Source organism: Oncorhynchus mykiss, chromosome 18 (genome assembly GCF_057628025.1).
Source record: "Oncorhynchus mykiss isolate SJ-2025 chromosome 18, ASM5762802v1, whole genome shotgun sequence".
Classification (NCBI taxonomy): domain Eukaryota; kingdom Metazoa; phylum Chordata; class Actinopteri; order Salmoniformes; family Salmonidae; genus Oncorhynchus; species Oncorhynchus mykiss.
In genome coordinates, this window is record NC_143039.1 from 2,769,934 (window position 1) to 2,785,422 (window position 15,489).

The 15,489-nt window shown below is 45.4% G+C and overlaps 1 protein-coding gene across 2 annotated transcripts in view; it reads right to left on the reverse strand.

Moving 5' to 3' along the window:
• The window catches only part of LOC110513658 (glypican-6), a 361,504-nt gene that overhangs the window by 157,605 nt on the left and 188,410 nt on the right, over nucleotides 1-15,489 (reverse strand). For both annotated transcript variants that reach the window (XM_090206942.1, XM_090206943.1), the window contains exon 3: nucleotides 12,723-13,114. In XM_090206942.1, the coding sequence (XP_090063068.1) occupies nucleotides 12,723-13,114 (392 nt within the window). The remainder of the gene's footprint in view (nucleotides 1-12,722; nucleotides 13,115-15,489) is intronic.

The following is a 15,489-nucleotide window of genomic DNA, read 5'->3' on the forward strand; positions in this document are numbered from 1 at the left end:
AAGAAATTCGGCTTGTCACCAAAAGCACTCACAAACTTCTAAAGATGCACAATCGAGAGCATCCTGGCGGGCTGTATCACCGCCTGGTACGGCAACTGCTCCGCCCTCAACCGTAAGGCTCTCCAGAGGGTAGTGAGGTCTGCACAACGCATCACCGGGGGCAAACTACCTGCCCTCCAGGACACCTACACCACCCGATGTCACAGGAAGGCCATAAAGATCATCAAGGACATCAACCACCCGAGCCACTGCCTGTTCACCCCGCTATCATCCAGAAGGCGAGGTCAGTACAGGTGCATCAAAGCTGGGACCGAGAGACTGAAAAACAGCTTCTATCTCAAGGCTATCAGACTGTTAAACAGCCACCACTAACATTGAGTGGCTGCTGCCAACACACTGACACTGACTCAACTCCAGCCACTTTAATAATGGGAATTGATGGGAAATTATGTAAATATATCACTAGCCACTTTAAACAATGCTACCTTACATAATGTTACTTACCCTACATTATTCATCTCATAGGCATACGTATATACTGTACTCTATATCATCGACTGTATCCTTATGTAATACATGTATCACTAGCCACTTTAACTATGCCACTTTGTTTACATACTCATCTCATATGTATATACTGTACTCGATACAATCTACTGTATCTGCCTATGCTGCTCTGTACCATCACTCATTCATATATCCTTATGTACATATTCTTTATCCCCTCACACTGTGTACAAGACAGTAGTTTTGGAATTGTTAGTTAGATTACTTGTTGGTTATTACTGCATTGTCGGAACTAGAAGCACAAGCATTTCGCTACACTCGCATTAACATCTGCTAACCATGTGTATGTGACAAATAAAATTTGATTTGATTTGATTTGATCTCTCTACCCCCTGTCCCTCTCCCTCCCTCCATCTCTCTACCCCCTGTCTCTCTCCCTCCGTCTCTCTCCCTCTATCTCTCTCCTCTATCTCTCTCCGTCCATCTCTCTACCCCTTGTCTCTCTACCCCTTGTCTCTCTCCATCTATCTCTCTCCATCCATCTCTCTACCCCCTGTCCCTCTCCCTCTGTCTCTCTCCCTCTATCTATCTCTCTCCATCCATCTCTCTACCCCCTGTCTCTCTCCCTCCGTCTCTCTCCCTCTATCTCTCTCCATCCATCTCTCTACCCCCTGTCCCTCTCCCTCCGTCTCTCTCTCTCCCTCTATCTCTCTCCATCCATCTCTCTACCCCCTGTCCCTCTCCCTCCGTCTCTCTCCCTCTATCTCTCTCCGCTCAGAGGACCAATGGAGGTGATACAGCAGCATTGTATCACTGTCAGACCACAGCGTCTTTAAGCCCCTCTCCTCTCAGGGGCCAGAGGAAACACCCTCATTTACATAAACTAAAGACTAAACCAATTGTCCTAATCATTAGTAACGATTGTTGGGGGTCAACAAACGAAGGCGAGTGAGTGGAAAAGCACAAGCAACACGTGATGTGTTAGTGGAATCTCTTTCAAACTGTCGTGTAACGCAACACATCATCTCTCCTCAGCACCATTACGTTACATAAGATGAATGTGGATGTCAGTGAAAACAGGGCTTATATAACTGCTGTAAGTAAAAAGCCAAATAAGAGGTTTAACCGGGAGATTTCACCACTAAGCCATGTAGCCTAGTGCTATTCATATTATTTCTCATTAAAGGTTGGTATTTATGATCTGATAAACAGATTTATTTTTCTTATAGCAAAGTATTAGCTGACAAAACAACATATAAACGGTGATTCAAAAAGCTGTATGTTTGTTTTCTATATTTTCTCATCTATAATTCCTGATTAAACATGTCACTTCAAAAGGGTAGATTTTGGTGCGGCAGGTCACCTAGTGGTTAAAGCGGTGGGCCAGAGATGGTGCGGCAGGTCGCCTAGTGGTTAGAGCGGTGGGCCAGAGATGGTGCGGCAGGTCACCTAGTGGTTAGAGCGGTGGGCCAGAGATGGTGCGGCAGGTCGCCTAGTGGTTAGAGCGGTGGGCCAGAGATGGTGCGGCAGGTCACCTAGTGGTTAGAGCGGTGGGCCAGAGATGGTGCGGCAGGTCACCTAGTGGTTAGAGCGGTGGGCCAGAGATGGTGCGGCAGGTCACCTAGTGGTTAGAGCGGTGGGCCAGAGATGGTGCGGCAGGTCGCCTAGTGGTTAGAGCGGTGGGCCAGAGATGGTGCGGCAGGTCACCTAGTGGTTAGAGCGGTGGGCCAGAGATGGTGCGGCAGGTCACCTAGTGGTTAGAGCGGTGGGCCAGAGATGGTGCGGCAGGTCGCCTAGTGGTTAGAGCGGTGGGCCAGAGATGGTGCAGCAGGTCGCCTAGTGGTTAGAGCGGTGGGCCAGAGATGGTGCAGCAGGTCACCTAGTGGTTAGAGAGGTGGGCCAGAGATGGTGCGGCAGGTCGCCTAGTGGTTAGAGCGGTGGGCCAGAGATGGTGCGGCAGGTCACCTAGTGGTTAGAGCGGTGGGCCAGAGATGGTGCGGCAGGTCACCTAGTGGTTAGAGCGGTGGGCCAGAGATGGTGCGGCAGGTCGCCTAGTGGTTAGAGCGGTGGGCCAGAGATGGTGCGGCAGGTCACCTAGTGGTTAGAGCGGTGGGCCAGAGATGGTGCGGCAGGTCACCTAGTGGTTAGAGCGGTGGGCCAGAGATGGTGCGGCAGGTCGCCTAGTGGTTAGAGCGGTGGGCCAGAGATGGTGCGGCAGGTCGCCTAGTGGTTAGAGCGGTGGGCCAGAGATGGTGCGGCAGGTCGCCTAGTGGTTAGAGCGGTGGGCCAGAGATGGTGCGGCAGGTCGCCTAGTGGTTAGAGCGGTGGGCCAGAGACCGAAAGGTTGCTGGATCGAATCCCCGAGCTGACAAGGTCGTTCTGCCCCTGAACAAGGCAGTTAACCCACTGGTTAACCCACTGGTTAACCCACTGGTTAACCTGGTAGACCGTCATTGTAAATAATCATTTGTTCTTAACTGTCTTATTAAATAAAGTTTAAATTAAGGTAAAATAAAACATTTCTGTTCTATGTGCTGTATGTCTATGCCTCCGGTAATTCATGTTCCGTTTAAGCATCTTTTGCTTTCGGTTTTGTACACCAGCTTTAAACAGCTGAAAATACAATATTTTGGGTTATGGCTAATATATTTATATTCTATATTTTCACAGCAGTTTTAGATGGTACAATGATTCTAACTACACTACACTCGCTTGTTTTGTCCCATAAACTGAAAAGAGGTGAACTATTAGAGTTTTACAACCGGGGAAACGGAGGAGTGATTTCTGCATAGTGTCTCTAGCAGACCGTTTCATTCAGAGGGATGGTTTAATCTTCACACAACATCAACTATAAGACAACACTGCTCAGAGAGGACCAAGGGGAACTAGGTAATAATCATTGTAAAGATGTTGACTTCTTCTTTTTGATGAGACTTCTATATAGTTCAATAGGCAGGACAATAAAGGAGAATAACAGAAGCAGGGCATTGTAAAGGAGAATAACAGAAGCAGGGCATTGTAAAGGAGAATAACAGAAGCAGGGCATTGTAAAGGAGAATAACAGAAGCAGGGCATTGTAAAAGAGAATAACAGAAGCAGGGCATTGTAAAGGAGAATAACAGAAGCAGGGCATTGTAAAAGAGAATAACAGAAGCTGGGCATTGTAAAGGAGAATAACAGAAGCAGGGCATTGTAAAAGAGAATAACAGAAGCAGGGCATTGTAAAGGAGAATAACAGAAGCAGGGCATTGTAAAAGAGAATAACAGAAGCAGGGCATTGTAAAGAAGAATAACAGAAGCAGGGCATTGTAAAGGAGAATAACAGAAGCAGGGCATTGTAAAGGAGAATAACAGAAGCAAGGCATTGTAAATGAGAATAACAGAAGCAGGGCATTGTAAAGGAGAATAACAGAAGCAGGGCATTGTAAAGGAGAATAACAGAAGCAGGGCATTGTAAAGGAGAATAACAGAAGCAGGGCATTGTAAAGGAGAATAACAGAAGCAGGGCATTGTAAAGGTGAATAACAGAAGCAGGGCATTGTAAAGGAGAATAACAGAAGCAGGGCATTGTAAAGGAGAATAACAGAAGCAGGGCATTGTAAAGGAGAATAACAGAAGCAGGGCATTGTAAAGGAGAATAACAGAAGCAGGGCATTGTAAAGGAGAATAACAGAAGAAGGGCATTGTACAGGAGAATAACAGAAGCAGGGCATTGTAAAGGAGAATAACAGAAGCAGGGCATTGTAACGACAAGCACATTTCACACTGCTGGTCCTTCAGACTATTGATTTTCACACTAGTGGCCTTCAACACCATACATCCTATACAACAACACAGGTCTGGGACCATGCAGCCGTTAAGCAGGGCTCATACAGACATTGACGAGGCAAATTCGAGGACTTTAAGGGACATTTTCAACCACTTAATTGTTATTTTCAAGGACCTCAGTGTTATACATTTGTTTGATTTATATACTGGACAGATAGATCCTAATATAGAACATGTAAAATGTCAAAAAGTATTAAATTACCACTTCAAATGATGTTTTAGGCCTTGCTATTGATATTCAGAGGACTATTACATTATGACATGTGTTTTAGGCCTTGCTATTGATATTCAGAGGACTATTACATTATGACATGTGTTTTAGGCCTTGCTATTGATATTCAGAGGACTATTACATTATGACATGTGTTTTAGGCCTTGCTATTGATATTCAGAGGACTATTACATTATGACATGTGTTTTAGGCCTTGCTATTGATATTCAGAGGACTATTACATTATGACATGTGTTTTAGGCCTTGCTATTGATATTCAGAGGACTATTACATTATGACATGTGTTTTAGGCCTTGCTATTGATATTCAGAGGATTATTACATTACGACATGTGTTTTAGGCCTTGCTATTGATATTCAGAGGACTATTACATTATGACATGTGTTTTAGGCCTTGCTATTGATATTCAGAGGACTATTACATTATGACATGTGTTTTAGGCCTTGCTATTGATATTCAGAGGACTATTACATTATGACATGTGTTTTAGGCCTTGCTATTGATATTCAGAGGACTATTACATTATGACATGTGTTTTAGGCCTTGCTATTGATATTCAGAGGACTATTACATTATGACATGTGTTTTAGGCCTTGCTATTGATATTCAGAGGACTATTACTTTATGACATGTGTTTTAGGCCTTGCTATTGATATTCAGAGGACTATTACATTATGACATGTGTTTTAGGCCTTGCTATTGATATTCAGAGGACTATTACATTATGACATGTGTTTTAGGCCTTGCTATTGATATTCAGAGGACTATTACATTATGACATGTGTTTTAGGCCTTGCTATTGATATTCAGAGGACTATTACATTATGACATGTGTTTTAGGCCTTGCTATTGATATTCAGAGGACTATTACATTATGACATGTGTTTTAGGCCTTGCTATTGATATTCAGAGGACTATTACATTATGACATGTGTTTTAGGCCTTGCTATTGATATTCAGATGACTATTACATTATGACATGTGTTTTAGGCCTTGCTATTGATATTCAGAGGATTATTACATTATGACATGTGTTTTAGGCCTTGCTATTGATATTCAGAGAACTAATACATTATGACATGTGTTTTAGGCCTTGCTATTGATATTCAGAGAACTAATACATTATGACATGTGTTTTAGGCCTTGCTATTGATATTAAGAGGACTATTACATTATGACATGTGTTTTAGGCCTTGCTATTGATATTCAGAGGACTATTACATTATGACATGTGTTTTAGGCCTTGCTATTGATATTCAGAGGATTATTGCATTATGACATGTGTTTTAGGCCTTGCTATTGATATTCATAGGACTATTACATTATGACATGTGTTTTAGGCCTTGCCATTGATATTCAGAGGACTATTACATTATGACATGTGTTTTAGGCCTTGCTATTGATATTCAGAGGACTATTACATTATGACATGTGTTTTAGGCCTTGCTATTGATATTCAGAGGACTATTACATTATGACATGTGTTTTAGGCCTTGCTATTGATATTCAGAGGACTATTACATTATGACATGTGTTTTAGGCCTTGCTATTGATATTCAGAGGACTATTACATTATGATATGTGTTTTAGGCCTTGCTATTGATATTCAGAGGATTATTACATTATGACATGTGTTTTAGGCCTTGCTATTGATATTTGACATGTGTTTTAGGCCTTGCTATTGATATTCAGAGGACTATTACATTATGACATATGTTTTAGGCCTTGCTGTTGATATTCAGAGGACTATTACATTATGACATGTGTTTTAGGCCTTGCTATTGATATTCAGAGGACTATTACATTATGACATGTGTTTTAGTCCTTGCTATTGATATTCAGAGGACTATTACATTATGACATGTGTTTTAGGCCTTGCTATTGATATTCAGAGGACTATTACATTATGACATGTGTTTTAGGCCTTGCTATTGATATTCAGAGTACTATTACATTATGACATGTGTTTTAGGCCTTGCTATTGATATTCAGAGGACTATTACATTATGACATGTGTTTTAGTCCTTGCTATTGATATTCATAGGATTATTACATTACGACATGTGTTTAAGGCCTTGCTATTGATATTCAGAGGACTATTACATTATGACATGTGTTTTAGTCCTTGCTATTGATATTCGTAGGATTATTACATTATGACATGTGTTTTAGGCCTTGCTATTGATATTCAGAGGACTATTACATTATGACATGTGTTTTAGGCCTTGCTATTGATATTCAGATGATTATTTCATTGTCACATGTGTGAGAATAGCACTAATCTCTCCATGAATAGCGGTAGCACTAATCTCTCCATGAATAGCGGTAGCACTAATCTCTCCATGAGTTGCGGTAGCACTAATCTCCATGAATAGCGGTAGCACTAATCTCTCCATGAATAGCGGTAGCACTAATCTCTCCATGAGTTGCGGTAGCACTAATCTCTCCATGAATAGCGGTAGCACTAATCTCTCCATGAATAGCGGTAGCACTAATCTCACCATGAATAGCGGTAGCACTAATCTCTCCATGAATAGCAGTAGTACTAATCTCTCCATGAATAGCGGTAGCACTAATCTCCATGAATAGCGGTAGCACTAATCTCTCCATGAATAGCGGTAGCACTAATCTCACCATGAATAGCGGTAGCACTAATCTCTCCATGAATAGCGGTAGCACTAATCTCTCCATGAATAGCAGTAGTACTAATCTCTCCATGAATAGCGGTAGCACTAATCTCTCCATGAATAGCGGTAGCACTAATCTCTCCATGAATAGCGGTAGCACTAATCTCTCCATGAATAGCGTTTTTTTTTTTAAACGGAGGGCCAAGTTGAAACCGACGTTAGATGCTGTCGTCTTAGTAACCGCACAGTGTTTTATTTATTAAACGGAAGGCCAAGTTGAAACCGACGTTAGATGATGTCGTCATAGTAACCGCACAGTGTTTTTTTATTACCACAGTTCACTTGAAGCAGCGGGAAACAGAACGAAAGTGGCCACCTGTGACCCCTCCCACTCTGTCTGCCGAATTCATTCTCTTTGCTCTTGTTTTCCTTATTAGGATGTCGGTGGGCGGGGCTGGGAGGGTCGTCAGCGACATGGACACACCTGGGCTGGGTGTGTCCCGGGATAAATACACCTCTTCCCCCAGTCATTGAGGAGACTCTCTCCATGCAGACACACCTGGGCAGGGTGTGTCCCAGGATAAATACACCTCTTCCCCCAGTCATTGAGGAGACTCTCTCCATGCAGACACACCTGGGCTGGGTGTGTCCCGGGATAAATACACCTCTTCCCCCAGTCATTGAGGAGACTCCCTCCATGCAGACACACCTGGGCAGGGTGTGTCCCGGGATAAATACACCTCTTCCCCCAGTCATTGAGGAGACTCTCTCCATGCAGACACACCTGGGCTGGGTGTGTCCCGGGATAAATACACCTCTTCCCCCAGTCATTGAGGAGACTCTCTCCATGCAGAAACACCTGGGCTGGGTGTGTCCCGGGATAAATACACCTCTTCCCCCAGTCATTGAGGAGACTCTCTCCATGCAGACACACCTGGGCAGGGTGTGTCCCGGGATAAATACACCTCTTCCCCCAGTCATTGAGGAGACTCTCTCCATGCAGACACACCTGGGCTGGGTGTGTCCCGGGATAAATACACCTCTTCCCCCAGTCATTGAGGAGACTCTCTCCATGCAGACACACCTGGGCTGGGTGTGTCCCGGGATAAATACACCTCTTCCCCCAGTCATTGAGGAGACTCTCCATGCAGACACACCTGGGCAGGGTGTGTCCCGGGATAAATACACCTCTTCCCCCAGTCATTGAGGAGACTCTCTCCATGCAGACACACCTGGGCAGGGTGTGTCCCAGGATAAATACACCTCTTCCCCCAGTCATTGAGGAGACTCTCTCCATGCAGACACACCTGGGCAGGGTGTGTCCCAGGATAAATACACCTCTTCTCCCAGTCATTGAGGAGACTCTCTCCATGCACACACTGATTTTAGTTGTGGCTTTTTTTGTGGCTGTTTTTGTTGGTTTGCATTGGCACCTTTCAACACCCCTCATTGTCACATTTATGCAGGCAACCCACTTACACTACTGACTACTGACTACACAAATTACATTTAGTTTACTTCAGTTAATAAATATATTTTGTTGTTCCTTACCTCCACATTGTCTCCCTTTATGTTACTTTGAGCCGGTTCGCGACGCCACCGTCTCACAACAAACGGATTTAAAATAAAGGAAATAACATCAGATATTCAGCTACAACAAGGACTTGTCCCTAAACGGAGGAAACGTCTGATTTCCCAGGTAAACCAGGTATTCATACACCATCACAACCAGGTAAACCAGGTATTCATGCACCATCACAACCAGGTAAACCAGGTATTCATACACCATCACAACCAGGTAAACCAGGTATTCATGCACCATCACAACCAGGTAAACCAGGTATTCATACACCATCACAACCAGGTAAACCAGGTATTCATACACCATCACAACCAGGTAAACCAGGTATTCATACACCATCACAACCAGGTAAACCAGGTATTCATACACCATCACAACCAGGTAAACCAGGTATTCATACACCATCACAACCAGGTAAACCAGGTATTCATACACCATCACAACCAGGTAAACCAGGTATTCATACACCATCACAACCAGGTAAACCAGGTATTCATACACCATCACAACCAGGTAAACCAGGTATTCATACACCATCACAACCAGGTAAACCAGGTATTCATACACCATCACAACCAGGTAAACCAGGTATTCATACACCATCACAACCAGGTAAACCAGGTATTCATACACCATCACAACCAGGTAAACCAGGTATTCATACACCATCACAACCAGGTAAACCAGGTATTCATACACCATCACAACCAGGTAAACCAGGTATGCATACACCATCAAAACCAGGTAAACCAGGTATTCATACACCATCACAACCAGGTAAACCAGGTATTCATACACCATCACAACCAGGTAAACCAGGTATTCATACACCATCACAACCAGGTAAACCAGGTATTCATACACCATCACAACCAGGTAAACCAGGTATTCATACACCATCACAACCAGGTAAACCAGGTATTCATACACCATCACAACCAGGTAAACCAGGTATTCATACACCATCACAACCAGGTAAACCAGGTATTCATACACCATCACAACCAGGTAAACCAGGTATTCATACACCATCACAACCAGGTAAACCAGGTATTCATACACCATCACAACCAGGTAAACCAGGTATTCATACACCATCACAACCAGGTAAACCAGGTATTCATACACCATCACAACCAGGTAAACCAGGTATTCATACACCATCACAACCAGGTAAACCAGGTATTCATACACCATCACAACCAGGTAAACCAGGTATTCATACACCATCACAACCAGGTAAACCAGGTATTCATACACCATCACAACCAGGTAAATCTGTTGAGCTCCAAATTCAACCACTTCAAGCCCCCTTGAACCTATTCCAGGAGACAACTTGAATCTGTTGAGCTCCAAATTCAACCACTTCAAGCCCCCTTGTAATTGTATAACATTGCAAGTGTAACACGGAAACCAAAATGGATACGTCATGTCATTACCAGGTCATGTTGTGAGGAAGCCATGTGATTGGTTGTCATTATATCCAGAGGAATTAATAGGAAGAAAAAGCATTGTCTGTTGAGTAATAGTCTATCCTAAACAATGGTGCACAGTAGACTCACTCGGTGGACCAATCTGAGGCACAATGAAGTCACTACCTTGATGCTTTCTCTGTTAAATCTAACGAGACCCTGCTGTAACTCAAGCAGACAACAACAGATCAACATCAAATCACTGGGGATATCAGCTCCAACGCGGCTCTTCACCAGCGTAACGAATGATACAACAACATATTCTGGACATTCCTCACAGACACCTTTTTCCAGCACTTGGGCTGTTGTTGTCATTACATACACCATCACAACCAGCTGTTGTTGTCATTACATACACCATCACAACCAGCTGTTGTTGTCATTACATACACCATCACAACCAGCTGTTGTTGTCATTACATACACCATCACAACCAGCTGTTGTTGTCATTACATACACCATCACAACCAGCTGTTGTTGTCATTCCATACACCATCACAACCAGCTGTTGTTGTCATTCCATACACCATCACAACCAGCTGTTGTTGTCATTACATACACCATCACAACCAGCTGTTGTTGTCATTACATACACCATCACAACCAGCTGTTGTTGTCATTCCATACACCATCACAACCAGCTGTTGTTGTCATTCCATACACCATCACAACCAGCTGTTGTTGTCATTACATACACCATCACAACCAGCTGTTGTTGTCATTCCATACACCATCACAACCAGCTGTTGTTGTCATTCCATACACCATCACAACCAGCTGTTGATGTCATTCCATACACCATCACAACCAGCTGTTGTTGTCATTCCATACACCATCACAACCAGCTGTTGTTGTCATTCCATACACCATCACAACCAGCTGTTGTTGTCATTCCATACACCATCACAACCAGCTGTTGTTGTCATTACATACACCATCACAACCAGCTGTTGTTGTCATTACATACACCATCACAACCAGCTGTTGTTGTCATTCCATACACCATCACAACCAGCTGTTGTTGTCATCCCATACACCATCACAACCAGCTGTTGTTGTCATGCATTCCATTAAGAGATCAGCAGCTGAGCCCCAGTTATAGCCAGTCAGCCCCATGCATTCCATTAAGAGATCAGCAGCTGAGCCCCAGGCATAGCCAGTCAGCCCCATGCATTCCATTAAGAGATCAGCAGCTGAGCCCCAGGCATAGCTAGTCTGCCCCATGCATTCCATTAAGAGATCAGCAGCTGAGCCCCAGGCATAGCCAGTCAGCCCCATGCATTCCATTAAGAGATCATCAGCTGAGCCCCAGGCATAGCCAGTCAGCCCATGCATTCCATTAAGAGATCATCAGCTGAGCCTCAGGCATTGTGGAGTACACCCCCAGAGCCAGACAGAACAGGTGAGAGGTTACCAGATGGTCCTCTAGGGCACTGCTTCCCAAACTGGGTGCTTTCTACTTCCTCTTCATAGTTGTAATAGTAGAATGCACAAGGTGCAATTTTGGAGTTAGGGTCAGAGTTAGGGTCAGGGTCAGAGTTAGGGTCTGGGTCAGAGCTAGGGTCAGGGTCAAAGATACGGTCAGAGTTAGGGTCTGGGTCAGAGTTAGGGTCAGGGTCAGAGTTAGGGTCAGAGTTAGGATCTGGGTCAGAGTTAGGGTCAGAGTTAGGGTCTGGGTCAGAGTTAAGGTCTGGGTCAGAGTTAGGGTCTGGGTCAGAGTTAGGGTCAGAGTTAGGGTCTGGGTCAGAGTTAGGGTCAGAGTTAGGATCTGGGTCAGAGTTAGGGTCAGAGTTAGGGTCTGGGTCAGAGTTAGGGTCAGGGTCAGAGTTAGGGTCTGGGTCAGAGCTAGGGTCAGGGTCAAAGATACGGTCAGAGTTAGGGTCTGGGTCAGAGTTAGGGTCAGGGTCAGAGTTAGGGTCAGAGTTAGGATCTGGGTCAGAGTTAGGGTCAGAGTTAGGGTCTGGGTCAGAGTTAAGGTCTGGGTCAGAGTTAGGGTCTGGGTCAGAGTTAGGGTCAGAGTTAGGGTCTGGGTCAGAGTTAGGGTCAGAGTTAGGATCTGGGTCAGAGTTAGGGTCAGAGTTAGGGTCTGGGTCAGAGTTAGGGTCAGGGTCAGAGTTAGGGTCAGAGTCAGAGTTAGGGTCAGAGTTAGGATCTGGGTCAGAGTTAGGGTCAGAGTTAGGGTCTGGGTCAGAGTTAAGGTCTGGGTCAGAGTTAGGGTCAGAGTTAGGGTCTGGGTCAGAGTTAGGGCCAGAGTTAGGGTCTGGGTCAGAGTTAGGGTCAGGGTTACGGTCTGGGTCAGAGTTAGGGTCTGGGTCAGAGTTAGGGTCAGAGTTAGGGTCTGGGTCAGAGTTAGGGTCAGAGTTAGGGTCTGGGTCAGAGTTAGGGTCAGAGTTAGGGTCAGGGTCAGAGTCAGGGTCAGAGTTAGGGTCAGGGTCAGGATTCGGGTGAGAAGACCATAAACTGAGTAACGTACCTTAGCCACCCTGTTAGCCACCTCCCTGCCCACCATGAGGCCCTGGACGAAGGTCCTTGCAGCGATGAAGGCCCTCGTAACCTGGGCCTTTAGTTTCCGGGGTACGTCACCGAAAGGCTTCAGCTGGTCAGTGTATTTACTGACGCACTCCAAGTAGTCGTCGGTGAAGTGGTACTGAGAGTTCAGCAGCTGAAACATCCTCTCTAGCAGACGGGACCAGAAGTCATTCAGCATCTCCTCCAGGTTGACGTTCCCCCCAGTGTAGTAACGCTTCAGCTCCGTGAACAGGTCCTGGAACAGCTCACTGTTCTGCATGTACAGCTTCCCGTAGGTCCGCGTGAACATGTTATTCAGGGATTTCTCACTGTTGTCGAGGAGCTCCAGGAAAAACTCTGTAAGAAGGGAGAGGGGAGAGAAAGAGGAGGAACGATTCAGAGGTGAAGAGATGGAACGTTGACTTTGCATACAGAAGCTCAGCATTGTGTCTATGGAATGTCATTTATTGTATTGTATTGTATGCAAGGCCATGTCTAAGCGCTTGTCTATTTTGTCAACAGCTTCTGACAAAGAAACCAGATTTTCTACAGAGCTGCTCCAGTCTCAATGCAATCTCAAATCACCATGCTGGGATTTTCAAAGACTGCCTTTCATTCACTAGTTTATTCAAATACTATTCTATACAGGTACTTTGGAGTACAAAGGCAAAAATCAAATACTATTATATAAATGTACTTCAGAGTACAACAGCAAAATCAAAAGCAAGATGAAACATAAAACTTGAGGTCTTGGTTTTATTCTTCGTATTTCTGAGTTTGGATGGACACTATTTATTTCTCCAAAGAGTAGAGAGATGGATAATCCACTAAACAACAAGACACTCTCCACTCTCCCCAGCTGGACTGGGGGTCACTGGATCCTTTAACTAACAAGACACTCTCCACTCTCCCCAGCTGGACTGGGGGTCACTGGATCCTTTAACTAACAAGACACTCTCCACAGCTGGACTGGGAGTCACTGGATCCTTTAACTAACAATACACTCTCCACTCTCCACAGCTGGACTGGGGGTCACTGGATCCTTTAACTAACAAGACACTCTCCACTCTCCACAGCTGGACTGGGGGTCACTGGATCCTTTAACTAACAAGACACTCTCCACTCTCCACAGCTGGACTGGGGGTCACTGGATCCTTTAACTAACAAGACACTCTCCACTCTCCACAGCTGGACTGGGGGTCACTGGATCCTTTAACTAACAAGACACTCTCCACTCTCCACAGCTGGACTGGGGGTCACTGGATCCTTTAACTAACAAGACACTCTCCACTCTCCACAGCTGGACTGGGGGTCACTGGATCCTTTAACTAACAAGACACTCTCCACTCTCCACAGCTGGACTGGGGGTCACTGGATCCTTTAACTAACAAGACACTCTCCACAGCTGGACTGGGGGTCACTGGATCCTTTAACTAACAAGACACTCTCCACTCTCCCCAGCTGGACTGGGGGTCACTGGATCCTTTAACTAACAAGACACTCTCCACTCTCCCCAGCTGGACTGGGGGTCACTGGATCCTTTAACTAACAAGACACTCTCCACTCTCCACAGCTGGACTGGGGGTCACTGGATCCTTTAACTAACAAGACACTCTCCACTCTCCCCAGCTGGACTGGGGGTCACTGGATCCTTTAACTAACAAGACACTCTCCACTCTCCACAGCTGGACTGGGGGTCACTGGATCCTTTAACTAACAAGACACTCTCCACTCTCCACAGCTGGACTGGGGGTCACTGGATCCTTTAACTAACAAGACACTCTCCACTCTCCACAGCTGGACTGGGGGTCACTGGATCCTTTAACTAACAAGACACTCTCCACAGCTGGACTGGGGGTCACTGTATCCTTTAACTAACAAGACACTCTCACCTCTCCACAGCTGGACTGGGGGTCACTGGATCCTTTAACTAACAAGACACTCTCCACTCTCCCCAGCTGGACTGGGGGTCACTGGATCCTTTAACTAACAAGACACTCTCCACTCTCCACAGCTGGACTGGGGGTCACTGGATCCTTTAACTAACAAAACACTCTCCACTCTCCACAGCTGGACTGGGGGTCACTGGATCCTTTAACTAACAAGACACTCTCCACTCTCCACAGCTGGACTGGGGGTCACTGGATCCTTTAAGTAACAAGACACTCTCCACAGCTGGACTGGGGGTCACTGGATCCTTTAACTAACAAGACACTCTCCCCAGCTGGACTGGGGGTCACTGGATCCTTTAAGTAACAAGACACTCTCCCCAGCTGGACTGGGGGTCACTGGATCCTTTAACTAACAAGACACTCTCCACTCTCCCCAGCTGGACTGGGGGTCACTGGATCCTTTAACTAACAAGACACTCTCCACTCTCCACAGCTGGACTGGGGGTCACTGGATCCTTTAACTAACAAGACACTCTCCACTCTCCACAGCTGGACTAGGGGTCACTGGATCCTTTAACTAACAAGACACTCTCCACAGCTGGACTGGGGGTCACTGGATCCTTTAACTAACAAGACACTCTCCACTCTCCCCAGCTGGACTGGGGGTCACTGGATCCTTTAACTAACAAGACACTCTCCACTCTCCCCAGCTGGACTGGGGGTCACTGGATCCTTTAACTAACAAGACACTCTCCACTCTCCCCAGCTGGACTGGGGGTCACTGGATCCTTTAACTAACAAGACACTCTCCACTCTCCCCAGCTGGACTGGGGGTCACTG